General features: G+C 42.3%; 1 protein-coding gene across 10 annotated transcripts in view; it reads left to right on the forward strand.

The window, feature by feature from the left end:
- cntn1b (contactin 1b) overlaps window positions 1–20605 on the forward strand; it is a 721932-nt gene that overhangs the window by 583519 nt on the left and 117808 nt on the right. For all 10 annotated transcript variants that reach the window (XM_059652304.1, XM_059652305.1, XM_059652303.1 and 7 more), the window contains one exon: window positions 5408–5511. In XM_059652304.1, coding sequence (XP_059508287.1) covers window positions 5408–5511 — 104 coding nt within the window. The remainder of the gene's footprint in view (window positions 1–5407; window positions 5512–20605) is intronic.

The following is a 20605-nucleotide window of genomic DNA, read 5'->3' on the forward strand; positions in this document are numbered from 1 at the left end:
TTTGTTCAGAATTTTCCCAACAGCAAGAATGGGTTTCCACTATCACAAGCTCTAATCGTTTGATAGAATTCTGTTGTATAATCCCTGATAAACTCTAAATTTACATGACTCTAAGACCCTTATCCATCCCTTTCCTCCCAGATCTTGCCAAAACACCCTTCACAACTTTGAGTGCCGAACTTTATTTCTCTCTCACGACCTGGTCTTCCTCACTTCCTGACAGTCTCTGCCTCACAGAGATACTGACATCCAGCCTTGCTATATGTACCCTGTTCTTAAGAAGCGAACATTAAGTGTGTAGGTAAAAAAGATAGTGCAGTAATAATCAGATGACAAGATTCAGTGGACATTCCTTGATAGTTTATTTATGCCTCTACATTTCGAAACCTTAACCCTGACTCAACTCCAACTTAAAATTAATTCCGAATCTTACCTCAACAACAGATTGTAATGATTGGGTTGCTTTTGAAATAGCTGAGAGCTCTGATTTAAAATGCTAATGACTGTGTACATTAGTGAACCCCAAATTGCTGGTTAAAATGCTAGAATGCCACAAAGTTAAAAGTCAGTTGAACTTACTTGGTCTATAATTTGGACTATAACATAGTGACCCTATTAATTATTCATTGTGTGCCATGTGGCAGTCCATCGTGGCCGTTATATAACCACATATCCTCTGATTCATTATAAACAGTAATATTAGAAGATAATTATTTTTGTGTGTCGCATGTGACACTTTGAATAAAATGCGAGGACTGTCACTTGAAATAGAATGTTATATACGCGTGTCCAATCCCAGAGATTTGAAGTCAAGGTCTTGACTGGCACTAGAAGGAGCGCAGTACTTCCAGAAGTGACATTTTTGGCTAAATTGCTGGATTTTGGCCTCATTTGCCCGATAAAGGTGGAAAGGGAAAATTCCACAGCATGTGTGAAGAAGAGTTGGCAAGTTTTGACTCCTGTCTCAGTCAATGTTTGCACTTAAACCAACACCATTAAAAAACATTATTTGGTATTTTATCTCTTTCCTTTTTGTGGATTTTTACTGTTTGCAAATTGCTGTTACATTTCCTACATTACACCCGAGAATGCATATCAGAAGTAATTAATTGGCTAAAAGATGATTTGGGGGCCCTGAGATACTACATAAATGCAAGCAGTTTCTTTGCTAATAGTAACGTGATAAAGTCTGACCTGCTTTATCTGTCACAATATTTTCCAAGCCAAATGAAAAAAAACACTAATTTCACTGATTTGGCACATGCTTTTCTTAGCTCCTTCCAAATCCCAGACCTGCTGGCCACTTCAGAACTCTTTTTCTTTATGGACATGTGCTTAACTCACATGGTCTCCTGCAGCTCAGAGCAAAGTGCATGTTGGCCGTCCAAGGCCATTGGTAGTCAGTGCAGAGGTGATTAAATATAGTGCCAAACAGATTTCCAGTCCCGCCAAATTCCTTATGTGCCTTTTTTTGTCAGAGCTTTTGCTGAAACGTGAATCTCTCAAGCAATCTCTCAAGTTTCAGATTTTTTTTTGTAATTGCCTTGTTATTGTTTGGCAAACGTAGTAAAAGAGTTATTGTTAAAGAAACAGAAAGTTTTGTGGTTCCAAATCCCAGTTCTCAGGGTGCTGACACATGTCGGAGTCTTGTTCCACAAGTGCTGGCAGTTCTTGTGTATGCAACATGCCTGCCTATTTTCCTTGTGTGAATTAAAGGAGGGAGAACAATGACAAATTGATTAACTCTGTGGCCTCCACTCACTTTTCTTGCATTGTCATAATGGCAAAACACATCCCTGGATAATTTATGGACAGACTAGATTTTTAATTCTGACATTTTTTTTCAAAAGTGGACTACTAGAGCCAGAAAAGAAATGACGAATGGACACCAGTTTAGTGGCTTTCTGATGAGGTGCCAAGGAAGCTGAAATGGGGTGGAGTTAAAATGGATGAATGCAGTACAACCCTGTGGGAGTTAGGTTGTAGACATGCTCGCTGAGCCGGTGGGTTTGGTTGCAAATATTTGTCACCCTGCTAGTTAACGTTGTCGGTGCACGTCCAGTGAAGCCAAACAGAGACACACCAGGGAATGCCCCGAGGCCTGGTATTCCAACCGGAACACCATCAACAAACACATTGAACTAGACCCTGCGTACAAACCACTGAGAAACAGAACTGGAAGTCATACCAACCATCCCAGCAAACCAAAGCGTATAAGTAACAAGCAGGACAGAACACCGACGCATCACCGGAGGAGCACTGACGATGTTACCTCACGGGGCAACGAAATGTTTGCAACCAAACCTTCCAGCTCAGCGAGCAAGTCTACAATCGCATCCACAATCAGAACTACAAATCCTTTCGAAAACCTGTAGGAGTTAATACAGGCTACAGGCGTGATGGGTGCAAAGATGACAGTCTGGATGAGAGGCACATTTTGTGTTTTGTCTTTCACAAGAACAAGCCTCAGAAGCTAATTTGAACCTATTCTGTGTGTGTTGTGAGCTGAGGTGCTCACAGGTATGACATTCCAGTACACACTGGAAAGGCTACACTCAAAGAATAATAGTCACCCCTGAGGACTTTCTCACTCTCAGTACTCGAAGCCAGCTAGCCAGAACATTCGTCAAAAGTAAACAGGAGGCAGTGATTTCAATTGACCTGTAAAATGGAGAATCCTGAAATTGACTGTTCACTAGCTATTTTTCACGAATGGTCAGTCAGTGATCTGTATATCTTTTAACATATCTTTTTCTGACTCATTTCTAATATATGTAAATGCCTGTTGTGTCATTACTTCTTCTCGTGCTGAGTAACTAATGAGCTCACGCTTTGGTTAATTTAAGAACGCCTGGGTGAATTTGGCTCCTTTTAAAACATAAATTCAGTTGGTCTGGGAGAGAGATATCCACATGGAAGGGATCCTTTGTAATTTAACGGTGTTGCAAGCAACTGAGAGTGTAGTTGGATAAAGAAGGGAATTCAGATCATCCCTCCTCGCCCAGGAACTTGACAAGTTGGAGTATCTGCCTGGAACCTGGGGTCTGGTTGTAACAGTGCACTTCTAGCTGTGTAGGAAGATGGACAGCCTAAGTGCAGAATTCCTAGCCCCTGACCTGTTCTTGCAGTCACCATACTTATATGGCTTGTCTAGTGAGTTGTGCTCCTCAGATTGTTGATAGTGAGAGATTCAGTGATGTTAATACTGTTGAATGTTAAGGGGAGATGGTTAGATTCTTTCTTGTTCAACGGGTCATTGTGGCACATGCTTGACTTTGCTTTACCATCTCAAGCCTGGATATTTTCCATTGGTACGGATTTTTCATTATCTGAGGAATGACAAGTGGGTTGGCAATTGTGCAGTCATTGGTGAACAGCCCCACTTCTGACCTCAGTTTGGAGGGAAAGTGTGATGGAGTAGCTGAAGATTTTTGAACCAAGCACACACAACTGAGGACGCCCTTGGACTGTGATGATTTGCATTCCAGCAACCAAGACCATCTTCCTTTGTGTCAGATATGACTCTAACCAGAAGGAAGTTTTCTGCTTGATTCCATTGACTCAAGTTTTTTTTTCTCCAGAGCAGTTTAATACCACATTTGGTTAAATGCTACTTTGATGTCAACATTCACTTCTCCTCTTGAATTCAAATCTTTTGTCCATGTTTGGACCAAGTTTAGAATGAGGGCAGGAGCTGGGTGGGCTCCAAAAGTGCCGTTTAATAACACTGTTGATGATAACTTAGTCTGATGGCATGGCCGTTGGCTAGGTTGGATTTGCCCTGTCATTTGTGGACAGGATATATCTGGGCAGTTGTCCATATTGTTGGATAGATACCAGCGTTGTAGCTGTCCTGGAATAACCTGACTCCTATTGCAGTGAATTACGGAGCACGAGTCTTCAGTGCTATGACTGAAATGTAGCCTTATAGTATCCAGCACCTTCAGTTATATCTTGATGTCATGTGGACTGAATTGATTTGACTGTCAACTGTTTGTGATGATGGTGAGCTGAGGAGAAGGGCTGTTGGACCCCAATGGGAGATATGATAACAGTTATGATAGAATTTCATGCTGAGATTGGCAATGTTGTATTTAAAATTGAAAATAGTGCCTTAAATTTAAATGAAAATAATAAGTCTAAAGGATAAGTCGGCAAACGTAATCTGGAATTTGGATTCAAAGGTATGATGTTCTGTAATACGAATAAGCATTTGTAGAAATTATTCGTAAAACTGTGCAATTCCTGAAAGGATTTAAAACCCAGAAGAAATGTGATTCAATTATCGCTAACTGAAGAAGCTGAGTATAATATTAGATTTTTTGAGAAAACGTTTCCTGCATTGTCGAAAGGTTTGAGGATTCAAGAATTTTACCAAACAGTGAATAGTGACCAATGAATTTTAAAGAGAGAGAAATTAGAGTAAAAGTCGGTAAGAAATAGAGAGAACTGATTGTAAAAGCATCCACAAATATCTAAGCAAGGGATTAGGGAGAATAAACATGGGTCTCTTAAAGGTTGAGATAGCAGGTCAGAATGCTCTTTGAAATGAATCCTTTTTACCGTCTATATTAGTGCCTTACTAAAAAGCAAATCAAGAGAACTATATTTAAGTTTGCTAACTATATGAAGCGAAAACTATGAGGGGGACACAAGGTATATGCAAATAAATATTAAGTGAATGGGCAATAAGGTAACGTGGAGTATAATGTTAGGAAGTGTAAAGATATTTATTTAGGCCTTAAGAATCATAAAAATATAGTTTTAAAAGGTGTAAACCTTTGAAATAGTGATATTCATGGATGGTTTTGTTGCCTTTGTGCAGTAACAAGACAGTTTGGATTTAGGTGCTGCAGACATCTCAGGAAGCAAAAACTATGTTGGCATTTAATGCAGGTTAATCGGAGTACAGGAATAAGGAAGGCTTTTGACAGTTGTAACGGGCTTTAGGGAAGCTGCCATTCGTTGCTTTGTATAATAAAAAAAAACACTAAGTAAAACTTGGCACGGAACCTTGCCATGTTTTCATACACTCTCCTCTGTCGAGTCCCATTGCACATCTTCATTATGCCATAGTTCCTGTGAGCCTTTCAGTTAACCTGAGTAAATTTTCATAAAGAATATAAACAGTTTATTATGTGAAGACACACTGTGGCTACCCGTCGGTGTAGTCTGGATATGGGCGACTCGATGGTAAGATGACTAACAAGGTGACATGCTCCAGCCCCATCAGAAACAGATGGAAGAACTCTGAAGCATCCACATCCAAAATATTAACTCTGCCAGACCAGCTGAGTTTCTCCAGCACTTTATGTGTTTGCTGCTGAAGTCATGTCAGTGTAAGATATGATTATGTGCAATCTTCTTTAATTGCAGTAAAGCCATCTTTTTTTTTTTCTGTTGTTAGAGCCTAGTGAAGCTCCTCAACAAGTGACTGCCAGGAGCCTCTCATCTTCTGAAATTGAAGTGATGTGGTCATCGGTGACCGAACCATCAGTGGAAGGCTATGAAGTAAGTACAGCTTCACTGTCATGTGATTAAAGTGTCTGTGTAAAAGATGCAATGCTATAGTTTATGTTTAAGCTGAAGATGAAAATAACAGCTGGAGAAGAACAATTACGAAAACAGGACAATCTCTCTATAGCATAGCATATATTGACAGTGAAATTATCATCACATTATTTGTATCCACTGAAGAACAGCCAGGAGGTTTCATATAGACTCAGGTCAGACCTCTTGTTTGTTTAACTGCATTCACAAAGACTATCTGTTCAGCTCTTATAAAGCATTGACAGAGGAATCTATGAGTGGGTGGGTGCCTGAGCACCCTGCTTGATTGCACCGCGTGCTCTGTGGAAACATTTCTCCCTGTCACCACATCATGGTTTGTAGTGTGTAATATTCGCTGTGTATCTGCAGCATCTCACTAAAGCTTTCTCGTCAAACCTTTTCAAAATCTAGAACGGTAAAGGCAGCAAATACATGGGACCACTATCGCCTCCAAGTTGCCTTTCAAGCCATGTGCTACCCTGGGTATATTCGGCTGTAGCGTCACTTTATCGGGACAATCCTAGAACGCCCTTGCTCACAGCACTGTAGGTGCACCTTGACCAGTATGACAGCACTTGATAAAAGACAGCAAGAAACTAACACATTCCCCAGCTAAATTGCTAAATTTCTTCATCCCCAATGTAGTACTCCTGAAGTGTCATCATTGTTGACATGTAGGAAATGGAATAAGCAGTTTTACTCAAGCGCCCACAGGAGTAATGTGTTAATGGTCAGATGATATTGATTTGAGTCATAAATATTGCACAGGGCCTGGAACATTACTCCCCTACTGTTCATTGAAATAATGCCATGCGAACTTTTATCTCTACCTGAGTTTGCAGACAGAGACTTGATTTATAATATCATTTGAGAAACAGTGAATGTGATCTCAGTTAATGGTAAGATTTTCGAGTCCATTCGTAAAGATGAGATTGTGGAATAGTTGTGCGTAAAATAGAGCTGAGTCAGCACAGTTTCATAAAAGGGAGGTCATTCCTGACAAATATGTTAGAATTCTTTGCAGAGGTAATGCACAAGTTTGACAGAGGAGAGCCATTGGATGTGATCCAGTTGAATTTCCATAAGGCCTTTGACAAAGTGCCACACAGGAGACTATTACATACGGTAAGAGCCCACATTCTTAGGGGCCAAGGTATCGGCATAGATAGGAAATTGGCTGACTGGCAGAAGGCAGAGAGTGGAGATAAAGGAGTCTTTGTTCGGATGGCAGCTGGTGACTAGTGGAAGTCCACAGGGAGCCGTGATGGCCATACAACAAATCACATGATACATTAAAGACCTGAAAGAAGGAAGAGAGGGCTTTCTTGCTCATTTTTCAGATGACACAAAGATAGATACAGTGATTGGCAATACTGAGGAAGCAGGCAGCTGCAGAAGGACTTTGATAGGCTAGGCGAATGGGCAACAAAGTTCAAATAGAATATGATATGGTGAAGTGTGAGGTTATGTTCTGTGATAGGGAGAACAGAGGGGTAGACGATTTTCTAAATGGAGACACGCTTTGGAAATCTGAAGGACAAAGGGACTTAGAAGTCCTAGTTAAGGATTTTGTTAAGATTAACATAAGTTTCACCTGAACAGGTTAAGGTTCACTTGGCTGTTAGGAAGGCAAATGCAATATTGACATTAATTTCAAGAGGGCTCGAATACAAGAGCAGAGATGTACTGCTGAGGCTTTATAAGGCTCTAGCCAGACCACATTTACAATATTGTGAGCTGTTTTAGGCCCTGTATCGAAGGAAGGATGTATCAGTTTTGGAGGGGGTCCAGAGGAGGTTTACAAGAATCATCTCAGGGATGAAGGGCTTAGCATATAAGGAGTGGTTGAGGACTCTGGGTTTGTAGCTGATGGAGTTTAGAAAGATGGAAACTTACAGATTACTGAGAGGCCTGGATAGAGTGGGTATGGAGAAAATGTTTTCACTGGTAGGAGAGCCAAGGACCCAAGGGTACAGCCTCAAAGTGAAGGGACAGCCCTTTAGAATAGAGATGAGAAGGAATTTCTTCATCCAGAGGATGGTGTCTCTGAAACTGTTTGCCTCAGAGGGCTGTGGAGGCCATGTCAATGTGTGTATTTATGACAGTGACAGACGTGTTCTTGATTAACGAGTTTGTCAAGGGTGATGAGAGTTGGCCGGCATATGTGGTTGAGAAGCCTGTCAGCCATGATTGAATGGCGAAAGAGACTTGAGGCCAAATGGCCTAATTCTCCTTCTACATGTGATGTGTTTGCGTAATTATGACATGTACAATAGGACGGTACTTCTGAGCACTACATGGAAGTATCAGCCTGTATTATGTGCCCAAGTCAGTCTGGTCGGAATTAGTTTTTAATCAGAGAAACAGAGTGACAGTTGTGCTCAGTTGGTAGTCTGAGTCAGGTGTAGGTTCAAATCCTACACTTATTGCGTGTGATGGCCAAATTGTTGCAAAATTACAACACTGCTGAATTGGGGAATTTAATCAAGTGGACCTAACAGAAAGTATATTGCATCAGCTGGAAGTATTTCAATTATCTAGAAAAAAAACAACTAATTTTCCGGCTGCTGATTAATTGCATGCTTAAAATCTGGAAATACAAGCCAAGTAGCTCTTCATGTGTCAAGTTCTTACTTCCTGTCTTACAACAGAGAGGAAACCTCAAAGCAATTTCATCTCAGGCCACCATTCTTTTCTCAAACTCTGCAACTTATGTCAGCGAGTCAGGTCTGTGAAGCATTAGCAATTTCTTTTGGTCCTTCAGCTCCGTAAGGTGTTCTTGGATTCCCTGACTCTTGTCCATATTCCCAGTTATTTTTATGCCCTCCCATCTGCCTTTTCCATATGTTTCAGGTCGATGCTCAGGGCAAAATTGAATTGCTCCGAAAGAACAGTGAGTGGTTTTCCATGTCTCTCTCCGAACCATCAAAGTGAAGTCAAATGGCTCTGCTTCTCATTGCTTGCAGCTTAGTTTGCATAAAATAACCATTAAGATTGCCCATAAAACTGAATCACTGCACTTAGGTTATATGTAATTTGTTACCTGTGAAGCATGTTGAAATTTCTCCGCAATGTCGTGCAACATTACTTAAGTTTAAGTCTTTCGTTCCATCCTGATGTTCAGAGGACAGAGCCTTCTGTTGGACATCACCTAACTGCACAGCTTCTTTTGTTGAGTTATGTTTCTTGTTCTTGTCTTGTGGAATAAAACTACATAGTGTTTCTTTTGTTATTTGTACTGTTCTTGTTTTAATTCCCATGCCTCAGGCATTGACTTGTTTTATGTTTAAGAAGAAAATCTGGAGACTGTTGATGATCAGCCAATTTCTGTAATCGACCAGAGAGTACATTATCCTTATTGTGGAGTTTTCACTGCAGTTCAGAGAAAATTATGCTTGTTTAGCGGCCACCCCTCAGAGACAATGTCCTCCTTCTGCTAAATCATTGTGAATCCATTGGCCGTTTTTATGGCTCAATGTTTTTCTTTCAAATACTTGGCAGAATCAGCGGAGTTGCTTTTATTGGAGGAGAGGTTGAGACGACCATCTTATCAAGATGCACATTCCTCTGATGCTTACAATGGAGCTTCTGGCAGGACAGAGTAAAATGTTAGTCACCACATGAGGTTTGGATTAAGTGACTCCATTATAACAAGAGATTTTTTTTTCCTCTCCTTTTTATATTTCCAGATTCACATTTGCCAGACTATCCTGATATGACTTTTGGCAGATATTGCTAGTTTTGTTTGCTTCATGATGTACTTTAGTAGGTATGTGTTAGAAAGGTAATATGACTTTTATTTTTAACTGTTTTAACTTGGGAATATCTCTGTGAAATAGCACCAGTAGAAACATGCTCATTTTGTTGGCAGATGCCTCATCTGTTTGCATTATCAATTCAGAAATTCACCAGAACAAGACCTTCCTGTTTTCTTGACCATTCTTCGGTGAGCCCCACCATTTGGAAAGCCAGATGGCGATAAGGGAACTGTTTCCTTTCCAAGATTCACAAGTTCAGTCACTGTTACTGTGTACTTCTCAAGACAAAATTTTTTAAAGGCAGCACTCTAAAGCTTAAGGCTATGTTCCCATGATTGTCTGCCATGTTACATTGTACCATATAAGGGTCAAGGCCTTAGCGCCATTGAAAAGATGTTGCTCGGGCACTTTTAGATGAGGATAATATTACGTCTAAACAAATAATCAGGAGTGTCAGCCTCTGAAGATGGATCTACTTCATCACCATCCCACCTACATCCTTCCATGGCAATTGCATGTAGCCCGAATTCATCCAAAACTTGAATAATACTCCCATTCTGTCATATGACCACCAGCATGACAGATGGCACACTGTGTTGTCTTTTGGTCATTTTTCATTTACTCATCTCTGTACCTCAGGATCCTCACTGACAGTGACCACATATTCCTGGAACGTATATAAGAGAAAGATTGTCCTCTGAAAGATGACCAACGTTGACCCTCAGACCTGCCCTAATGTCACAAACATTCTTGATTTCTCATGGCTTTAGCAGTGTTTATCTCTGGTCTGTGCTCCTCTGAACTCACCCCACGTGGTTTTCTTGATCAGTCAAAACACAGTCTGTTGAAATTCACAAATCATCTTTCCCAAGATCTTATAGAATCCTTGCTTCCCTCAATCGGTCCTTCTTCCATGTTATCTTTAGTCATTCAGTATCTGCTTAGTCTTCTCTTTCTTTCTTCATAGCTCTGCTTTGTTTGATCTGTATCGCTATAGCCCTTCACTTTGTTCCTCAGTTGGTTAGGATAAGGGTGGTGATGACAAGAAGCTATGTGTCTATCAAAGGCCTATTACAGGCACAAACATTTGGAGGGATCTTCAGCAGTGATGTCCTCTTCCAAATGGCGGAAATCATGGAAAGTTATTTGTTTGCATCTTCATACTCGTCCCTCAGAATATAAGTCAAATGATTAGTAGGACCGACCGCAGTGTGAATCCTTCATCCCTGGTGGTACCCATAGACTTAACAGCCGATAGGACTACTTGTGTTGCATACAACGCAAGGATTTTATCAGCTGTCTTAACCCAGATGCAAGTATATCTGTGAATGTTCACTTAAGATCCTAAAGCATTAATCTACATTAGAAAGGGCTTTATTTCTTTTCATTTCTGGGATGTGGATATCACCTGCTGGGCTATGATCTATTGCTCATCCCTTATTGCCCTGGGGAAGGTGGTGCTGAGCTGCCTACTTCAACCACTGGAGTCCTTGTGGTGTAAGTACACCCATAGTCTTTCACAAAGGGAGTTGCAGGATTTTGACCCAGGGTCGAGGAAGGAAGAGCAATATTGTTATAAATCAGGGTTAGCATTTCCTCTACTTATCTTAAGAGCTGCATGGATCTCCAAAGACTGCGCACAGCAGTGAGTCAATGCCAGTCACTGTTTGAAAAAGCTCGGAGCAGCTGGATACACACACAACCTAAGAGGAGAAGCTTCATGAGAAGGTTAGTCAGGGTGCTGTGTGACCCGGAGGGGAGCTTGCAGTTGGTGGTGTAACCCTGCATCTGCTGCCCATGTTCTTTGCAAGGATAGTTGTCTTGGTGTCGGAAAGTGGTTTTGCAGAAGATTAGTGTGTCGCTATTGTGCACTGTCGATGGAACACTGCTACTGCCTGTCTAGAACCAAGGGAGTGAATGTTGAAAGTCATCTGCCAATCCAATGAACCAATTTTGTCTCAATAGTGTTGAACTTCCTGAATGTTGTTGCAGGTGCACCCTGCTCCTCCGTTCTTCTGCCAGAATGGATTAGCAATAACATGTTTAAACATCCTCAGTGTCACAAACACTGGTCGCCGAGGATCACTGCAAGCAAGGGTCCATCTCAAGTGGTCAGTCTCTCAGGAAACTCCTAGCTCATCTTTGTAGTCATTGTCCAAAAGTTAAGGGTTACCTGCGCTAATGTAGAAGAGATATAATTTGAATACAATATAATGAAAAATAATATACTGGACAGTGGCTCACAATGACCTCTAAATGTTTTATCACCTCATGGTTCACAATACTCCAAACCTCTATCCGCATGATTTTAAGTTGTGCTTTCCACACCCAAATCTTGGTCAACAACATCTGTCAAAATTAGTAGTAGTGCTCATCGTAACTCCTGGGAACCCGGCTTTGTACCTTCCTCCAGACCAAAAGTTCTTTACAGCTCTGTCCTCCTGTCACTCTGCCAGCCATATATCTATGCTCCATTTTCTCTTTCCTTCCATGAGATTCAGTTTTGTTGGCAAGCCTGCTGTGGGCCACATCATGAAATGCCTTTTGGAAATCCACAAAGGCAAGATCAAAAGTTTTATCCTCATCTTCCCTCCCAGTTACCTCTAGGTTAGACCTACTTCCTAAAATGCCCTGCGCGAATCCAAGAAGGAGCTCACCATACCTGTGATAAAGATCTTGATGAATTGTTTTTCCTCTTGACTATTCGAGTCCAAGTCTCAGCAACACAGTGTGTGGCATGGCGCTTTCTTTGGACTAGGTCCAGTTCTCTCAGTTCCAGCAATGAGATTCGAATAATCTCAGCATTTCCCAATAAAGAGTTCATTTGAGACTGTGCAGAAGGACAAATCACAGCAAGCTCATTAAAATACCACCACCTCCTATTTTTCCTCGAAATCACACACCATTCTGTAAATATCATAGCTGGGGAAAAACCTGAGAACTCTGTTCTGAATAGCACTGATGCAGCTGCTCGAGACAGCTGCCAACTCATTTCCCAAGGCAATGAGGGATGGACAAATGACAACAACACCTACATCCTCAGAAAGAATTTGCACAAAATTCAGCGGGTACGATTTTATCTTCTTTGATCCACAAGAGCACTATTAAATTTATGGGTGTGGATTGGTGACCCATGATGTTGTGCACAGAGGAGGCAGACATTTTTCTGTTTTGTTTTCCAAATCGGAGCTTGCAAGCATAATTTATTCGTACTGGTGGTAAAGTTTAGACATTAACCTTGTAGTCAGCATTCCTGCCTGAATTCTCCTTGTCGTTTTCTGTCGACTCAGTCATGGACGTGTCATATCATGTGGTCTCAGATAAGGAAAATCATGGTGTGCTTTATTTCTTGAGCTCTCTCGCTTTTTATTTTTTGGCATCTTGTTCCCTTCTGCTTTTGCACTCCTGAAGAGCTGCCTCATTGTTCAGGTAGGGCTCCAGAAGGTACATTCCTCACTGGGTATCCCAAAACACCACTGCCTGATTGGCTGCCCGAGTTTGTCTTTGAACAGTATCCACTCACTTCCCTGTAGGTAATGAGCGTTAGTCATCAGGGGCAGAAAGCTAGTTTATGGTCTTCCCACTTAGTCAAGGTGCCAAGAGAACATGTTGAGTCATCCAACTCATTCCCTGATTTTAATCAGAAAACATTTTATGATCAAACAATGAGAGGCTGTACTCATGCCTGTAAATCCCTGTCTCATTTGTTTCATATTAAAAGAAGTATTTACTTTTGGTTATGGAACACACACAGGTCACACGCGGATTTTCAACTCATTTTTGAGGCATCCTGTTGCTTGTATTCTTCTATACTGTGAGTTGCATTTTCCCTCTAATGGTGGAGAGTTATGAGTAGATGAATGGATGCGGATGAAGGTTAACATTGATATTATTGAGCCAGTGTACTGTACACTGCATTTCACGCTGCTGGTGCATTAAACAATTTGGTGATGCCCTTCTCAAAAAACTGAGGTCTTCAATCTTTCTGCGTGCAAAAATGCTTTCGAGAAATGTCTCAGATATCTGTTCTGTTTCATTGATTGTATTCACTTGTGAAACAGGTTCTAGTTCCAAACTAGAAATTTGACACGAAAAAATATCTGGGTGGGTATTTATGGTGGGCAAGAATGAAGGAATGTGCAGTATCTGAGTGTTGTCTTCATTCTAAAATGGATGCTAATACTCATTGTGCTATTTCAAAGTAAAACGGGCCCTCGTGTCCTGACGAATGCTTATCCTGGACTAGTTTAGTTCGGGATTATGTTTGGCGTGGACTGGTTGGAGCAAAGGGTCTGTTTCCATGCCGTATGACTCTTTGACCTTGTACTATTAACGGTTTCCAGAAAACTAAAGATTGCATTTATAAGCAAAGCCACCACTAGGTGGAGCAGCAAATGCACATGCGCAGAAACATATTGACTAAACACGGAAAAATGGGCAGAAAATTAATCTCCCACTGTTGCACTTAATGCAGTTTGCAGGGTTTTTTTTAGCAGCAACAGAGCTCACTTTGACAGCAGAAGAATTGTAAGATTAACGTGTCTGAGGTTATGCAGGAAATACTGGGAAACGTAAAGGTGAGAATTTTACATGAGCACTTTGGACGGGCAGAACAATATGTATCCATGTATTGAAATGAAAATTTCACATCTTTTCAGGCATGTGCAGATATATGCATGACAACTGTTGCGTTGAGAGTGAATCTGCGCATGTACAGTTGGATCTCAATGACTGTTCTTAAAGTTCGCACCCTATCACCTGTGATGGGAACATCCTCTCCATAAAACTAAAGCAGGAACTAGTTGACCATGTTATTTCATGAAATCACAGCTGGCAATATATGATGATATTTGACTGGTGTAAAACTGGCTGGGTTGCTGCTCATGCACATGACTTGCCCCAGAAATATTTTGCACACAAAATCAGCTGGGAATTTCTTGCAGCAGCTGAGACCCTGGAAGAAGTCTGTTGAAATGGCTACTGCTCAGACCCCTGAAAAAATAGCTGTCTACTGCGGCAGGAATAAGATTGATTGTTGGGAGTGTCAGGAGAGAGCAGCAGTCCCGTCCTGTGCTGGCTATGCAGGTTTCTGTGGACATGTGGCTGAATGATCAGCAAACAAACATAGTGCAAAGGCTTTTAATACAACAGGCTTGTTCGCAGTCAGGGGAAGGATGGACTGTGTGTCACTGAAAGTTTGACCGCAAGAAAGTATTCACCTCACTCCTCCGTTTTTCCCTTTTCCACCTTGTATAAATCCCTTTTCTGCTCCCTAATTGGCCCTTTTACCATTTATACATGTGTAGACAACTTTGGGATTATCTTTTATGTTAGCTGCCAGTCTCTTTTCATACTCTCTGTTTGTTTTATGACAGCCTTCTGAACCTTCTTTATTCAGCCTGGCTCTGAATTACATTTTCTATCTGACATAAGCATATTTTTCTTCTTTATTTGTAACTCTTCTGCCATCCAGGGCAAGGAGGGGTTTAGCAGGAATCTGCATTTGTTAATCCAACCTTTTGCTTTCGAGCGAATGTGCCTTCACTGTGTCCAAAATGCCATTTCTTTGAAGGCAACCTGCCAACCTTTGTTTCCAATGCATTTGACCCAGGTCCATTTTTACTGCATTGAGGTTGGCATTCCACCAATTACTCATTCTTTCTCTGGTCTGTTCTTCGGTCTTTTTCCGTTGCCAACCTGAATCTTATTTTATGACTAATCATTATCCCTCAAATATTCCTGTACTGACACTTGATTCACTCGGCCAGCCCCATTCCCAAAATCTAGGCTTAGCAGTGCCACCTTTCCCACAGGACTAGAAACATTATGTCGCAGAAAATCTTCTGGAGCACACTCAATCTCTCCTCTGTCCTTTACACCCTTAATATTCCAACCTGTATTCAGGTTATTAAAGTCGTCCCATTAAAACTCATCAATAAGTTTTACGTCTCTCTGATTTTGTTTCATGATTGTTCCTCGATATCCATCCCTATTTGGTGGCCCATAGACAGCATGGAGCAATTTAATTTCACCTTTTTTTTTGTTCCCTAGCTCCAGGTAAACAGATTCTGTCCTTTGCCCCTCTGGGATATCTTTCTTCTGCATTGCAATGCTATTTTTTAATCAAATACCGTCACCCCGATTCTGTTTTTTTTTGCCTTTCCCTCACTTTTCTGAGCACCTCGCCTAAAGCAACATTTAATACCCAGTCCTCCCTTCTTTCATTCAGGTCATATCCACAAAATCATAATTCCAGACAACAATCTGTGCCTAGAGATAATGGGAACTGCAGATGCTGGAGAATCCAAGATAGCAAAGTGTGAAGCTGGATGAACAGAGCAGGCCAAGCAGCATCTCAGGAGCACAAAAGCTGACGTTTTGGGCCGAGACCCTTCATCAGCGAGGGGGATGGGGAGAGGAAACTGGAATAAATGGGGAGAGAGGGGGAGGCGGACCAAAGATGGACAGAGGAGGAGATAGGTGGAGAGCAGAGTGTAGGTAGGGAGGGGATAGGTCAAGGAGGCTGGATGAGTTTAGTAGGTAGGAAATGGAGGTACAGCTTGTGGTAGGAGAAGGAGATAAGTGAGAGGAAGAACAGGTTAGGGAGGCGGGGACAAGTTGGGCTGGTTTTGGGATGCAGTGGGGGGAGGGGAGATTTTGAGGCTTGTGAAGTCCACATTGATACCATTGGGCAGCAGGGTTCGCAAGCGGAATATGAGTTGCTGTTCCTGCAACCTTCGGGTGGCATCATTGTGGCACTGCAGGAGGCCCTTGATGGACATGTCATCTAAAGAATGGGAGGGGGAGTTAAAATGGTTCGCGACTGGGAGGTGCAGTTGTTTATTGCGAACCGAGCGTAGGTGTTCTGCAAAGCAGTCCCCAAGCCTCCGCTTGGTTTCCCCAATGTAGAGGAAGCCACACCGGGTACAATGGATACAGTATACCACATTGGCAGATGTGCAGGTGAACTTCTGCTTGATATGGAAAGCATCATGAGGCATGGGATGGGGGTGAGGGAGGAGGTGTGGGGTCAAATGTAGCACTTCCTGCACTTGCAGGGGAAGGTGCCGGGTGTGGGGGCGTTGGAGGGGAGTGTGGAGTGAACAAGGGAGTCACGGAGAGAGTGGTCTCTCCGAAAGACACACAAGGGTGGGGATGGAAAAATGTCTTGGGTGGCGGGGTCGGATTGTAGATGGCGGAAGTGTCGGAGAATGATGCATTGTATCCGGAAGTTGGTGGAGTGGCGTGTGAGAATGAGGGGGATTAATTTGTGCCTGCAGCTTACCAATCTTGTTTACCACACAGTGTGCCTTTGCATACATACCTGTTGACCCTAATTTAGATTTTAGTTCTATCTAATAACGTACTCTTCCCTTTTCTGGTGGTTAATTGTCTTTTGCAGTATCTTGTGCACCTTGATATTCCTCTCTGATAGTTCTTACTGGATCCCACAAGCCTGCCATATTAGTTTAAACCTCCTCCATAACATTTGCAGAACACTCCGCAAGGAGCTCTGCCCTGGTCTGTTCAGTAGCAAGCCATCTGATTTGTGCAAATCAGGGGCTCTAAGTTTGACAGCAAGGATATAGTCACCTCACACCTCAGTTTTGCCCTTTTCCACCTTGGATAGATCTCTTTTCTAGTCCCTAGTTGACCTTCTCCTCAGAACCAGTCCCAAGAATCTGGAGCCCTCCCTCTTGCATCAATTGTCGGCCGTGCTTGCATTTTCCTTCTCTCTCTTTTCAATATTTTTCGGCCCATAGGTCTGGGCATAACACAGACGCAACTGATTTTGAACTCCTGCTTGCCACTTTCCTACCTGCCTCTTCATTCCTGACAGCAAGCCCACATCTGTCTGCCTTTGGTTTTGACCCTTCGCCCTCAGGGTGTGCTGCAGCCACTCAGTGACATCCTTGAGCTTGGCTCCTGGGAAGCCACACACCAGCTTGGAAACTATACCAGAAATTGCGGGCAAAGCTCAGCAGGCTTGACATCACCTGCAGAGAGAAATCTTTAGAGTTAACGTTTCAGGTCGAGTGACCCTTCCTCAGATCACCTGCATGGACCTTGGCAAGTTTCTTCCTGGTGAGGAAAACTCCGACTGGTTGTTCCATCCAAAGTCCTGTGTTAAAGGCGTAACTAAGTACTTGGCTTTATATCTGACATATATCAGCTGAAATATGGAAGTTGGTGTGGGCCAGCGTGATCAGGGCATGGTTTCTATTCTTCGGGTTTTGAGTCCTGTCTGGATTGAACACACCACACTTAACAGTTAAAATTCCACTTTGTGTTTCAAACAAATCTGTTGGAGACGTGTTTGTGAATGGGAGATGTGGCACATTCTAAGCTCCAGCCATGCTATTGAGCAGTTAAATTGGGGTTACCCCAGAGTTTTGACTTTTAAACAGCAAGAGACCATAAATTGAAGCCTTTTGGCTTGCACTGATCAGAACTAGGACCCAAGAGAAACCATTTCATCCAGTGTGAGAAGAGCGTGCTGATTGGTTGGACTATCACTGGTAATGAAGATGGAGCAAGAACAAGCAACCCGGCCATCTTAATTCGTAGACTACGCAAGTAGATTCTGAATCATCAGGATGTTGTCCTGTCTCTTTGAAAATCCACAAACACAATTTGACCACCAAATAAAAACAATAGAAAGAACATAAGAACTAGGAGCAGGAGTAGGCCATCTGGCCCCTTGAGCCTGCCCCACCATTTAATAAGATCATGGCTGATCGTTTTGAGACTCAGCTCCACTTACCCGCCCACTCACCATAACCCTTAAATCCTTTCCTGTTCAAAAATATATCTAGCCTTGCCTTTAAAAAATTCAGTGAGGTAGCTTCAACCGCTTCACTCGGCAGGGAATTCCACAGATTCACAACCCTTTGGGTGAAAAAGTTCTTCCTGACCTCAGTCCTACATCTGCTTCCCCTTATTTTGAGGCGATGCTCTCTCGTCCTAGTTTCACCTGCTAGTGGAAACAACCTCCCTGCCTCCACCTTATCTATTCCCTTCATAATCTTATATGTTTCCATAAAATCTCCCCTCATTCTTCTGAATTCCAATGAGTATAATCCCAGTCTACTCAGTCTGTCCTCATAATCCAACCTTCTCAACTCTGGAATCAACCAAGTGAATCTCCTCTGCACCCCCTCCAGTGCTAGTATATCTCTTCTCAAGTAAGGAGACCAAAACTGCACACAGTACTCCAGGTGTGGCCTCACCAGGACCCTATACAGCTGAAGCATAGCTTCCCCATTTTTAAACCCCATCCCTCAAGCAATGGTAGACAAAATTCCATTTGCCTTTTTAATCACCTGCTGTACCTGCAATCCTACTTCTAGTGATTCATGCACAAGGACACCCAAGTCCCTCTGCACAGCAGTGTGCTGCAATTTTTTTATTGTGTAAAACATAGTCCATTTTCCTGTTATTCCTGCCAAAATGGATGACCTCACACTTATCAACATTGTACTCCATCTGCCATACCTTTGCCCACTCACTTAGACTATCTATACCCCTCTGCAGACTTTCAGTGTCTTCTGCACACTTTGCTCTACCACTCACCTAAGTGTCACCTGTAACTTTTGGCACACCACACTTGGTCCCCAACTCTAAGTCATTGATGTAAGTTGTAAATAATTGAGGTCCCAACACTGATCCCTGAGGCACACCGCTAGCCACTGATGCCAACCAGAAAAGCACCCATTTATCCCTGCTCTTTGCTTTCTACTGGTCAACCAATCCTCTATCCAAAGAAAATGATATATACTTGGAGCACCTTACATGAGCTCAGAACAACCCCAAGTGTTTTATAATCAGTGCAGCAGTTACAAAGTGCAATCACAATTGCACTGTAGGAAATGCAGCAACTAATTTGCAAACAGTAGGCTCCTACAAACAGCAAATGCAAGAACAGGACATAAAAACAGAAGTTGCTGGAAAAGCTCAGCAGGCATGGCAGCATCTGTAAAGAATAGAAAAAAATCAGCGTTAATATTTCAGCTCCGTTGACCCTTCCTCTGAACTGGACCTGAAACGTTCACTCTGATTTTATTTTCTTCACAGATGCAGCCAGACCTGCTGAGCTTTTCTAGCAACTTCTGTTTTTGTTCCTGATTTACAGCATCTGCAGATTATTCATTTATTTTTTATTAAGAATAGGATGCTATGTATTTTGTGATGTTGATTTAGGGATAACTGTTGGCTAGGACACCTGGGAGAATGTCCCTGCTGTTCTTTGAAATGATTTATAGAGGCTTTGGTTTTGCACCTCATCTGAAAGACAAAATTTCCAAAGCTGCAGCACCAAACCATTACTACTGTGGAGTGTTGGCGTTGAGTTTTATCCTTCACTGGAGTAGAACATTTTTCTTATTCATTCACAGGATGAGGGCATCACAGGCTAGGCTGCATTTATTGCCCATCTCTAATCGCTCAGAGGCCAGTTAAGAGTCAGCCACGTTACTGTGGGCCTGGAGTCACATTTGGCCTGACCAGGTCAGGAATGCAGTTTCCTTCCCTAAAGGGCATTAGTGAACCAGATGGGTTTTACCTGACACTTAATTATGGCTGAACGGTCATCAGATTTTTATTGAATTTAAATTCCGCCATCTGCCACGGCTGGATTCGAACCCAGCCCCACAGAACATTACCTGGGTCTCTGGATCAACAGTCCAGTGACAGTACCATTCGGCTGCTTCCTCCCCTGAAGGGGGTACTTGAAATCACTGATTTTTGGTCATTGTTTTGGCATAAAGGGGAGCAGATTTGAAACAGAGGTGAGGAGAAAATAACTCTCTCCAAAGGCTGGTGAACCTGTGGAATTCACAAACCCAGAGTGGTGATGGATGCTGGTGTATTGAGTAAATTTTCGCAAGAATGTGACTGATGTTCAGTTAGTAATGAGTTGAAGGGCAATGGAGTGAAAGGGAAGTTGAGGCTAAGGTATGGTCACCCATGATCGCGTTTCATAGCAGAGCACACTCGGGGGGCCTGCTCCTGCTCCTAGCTTTTATAGTCTTATCTTATGTTCTTAATTAAGAATGTGACAGACCATTTATCTTAGGCACAAACTGTCCAGCTCCTGTAGTCTATTTTGAGGTGAAGTTTACTTAGAATCGAGGGTGCGATTTCTGTGAGTATTTTACATCACAGAATGAATACTCGCTGCATGGCCCGACTCCCCTCTACTGGCAATCTACTTTCAGGTTGCTATTTCTGATCTGCTGGAAGCTCAGTTCTACGCTGAGCCAAGCATCTGAGTTGCGTTAGAAGAATTCTGCCATATT

The sequence above is a fragment of the Stegostoma tigrinum genome, chromosome 18, assembly GCF_030684315.1.
Source record: "Stegostoma tigrinum isolate sSteTig4 chromosome 18, sSteTig4.hap1, whole genome shotgun sequence".
NCBI classification, from domain to species: Eukaryota; Metazoa; Chordata; class Chondrichthyes; order Orectolobiformes; family Stegostomatidae; genus Stegostoma; species Stegostoma tigrinum.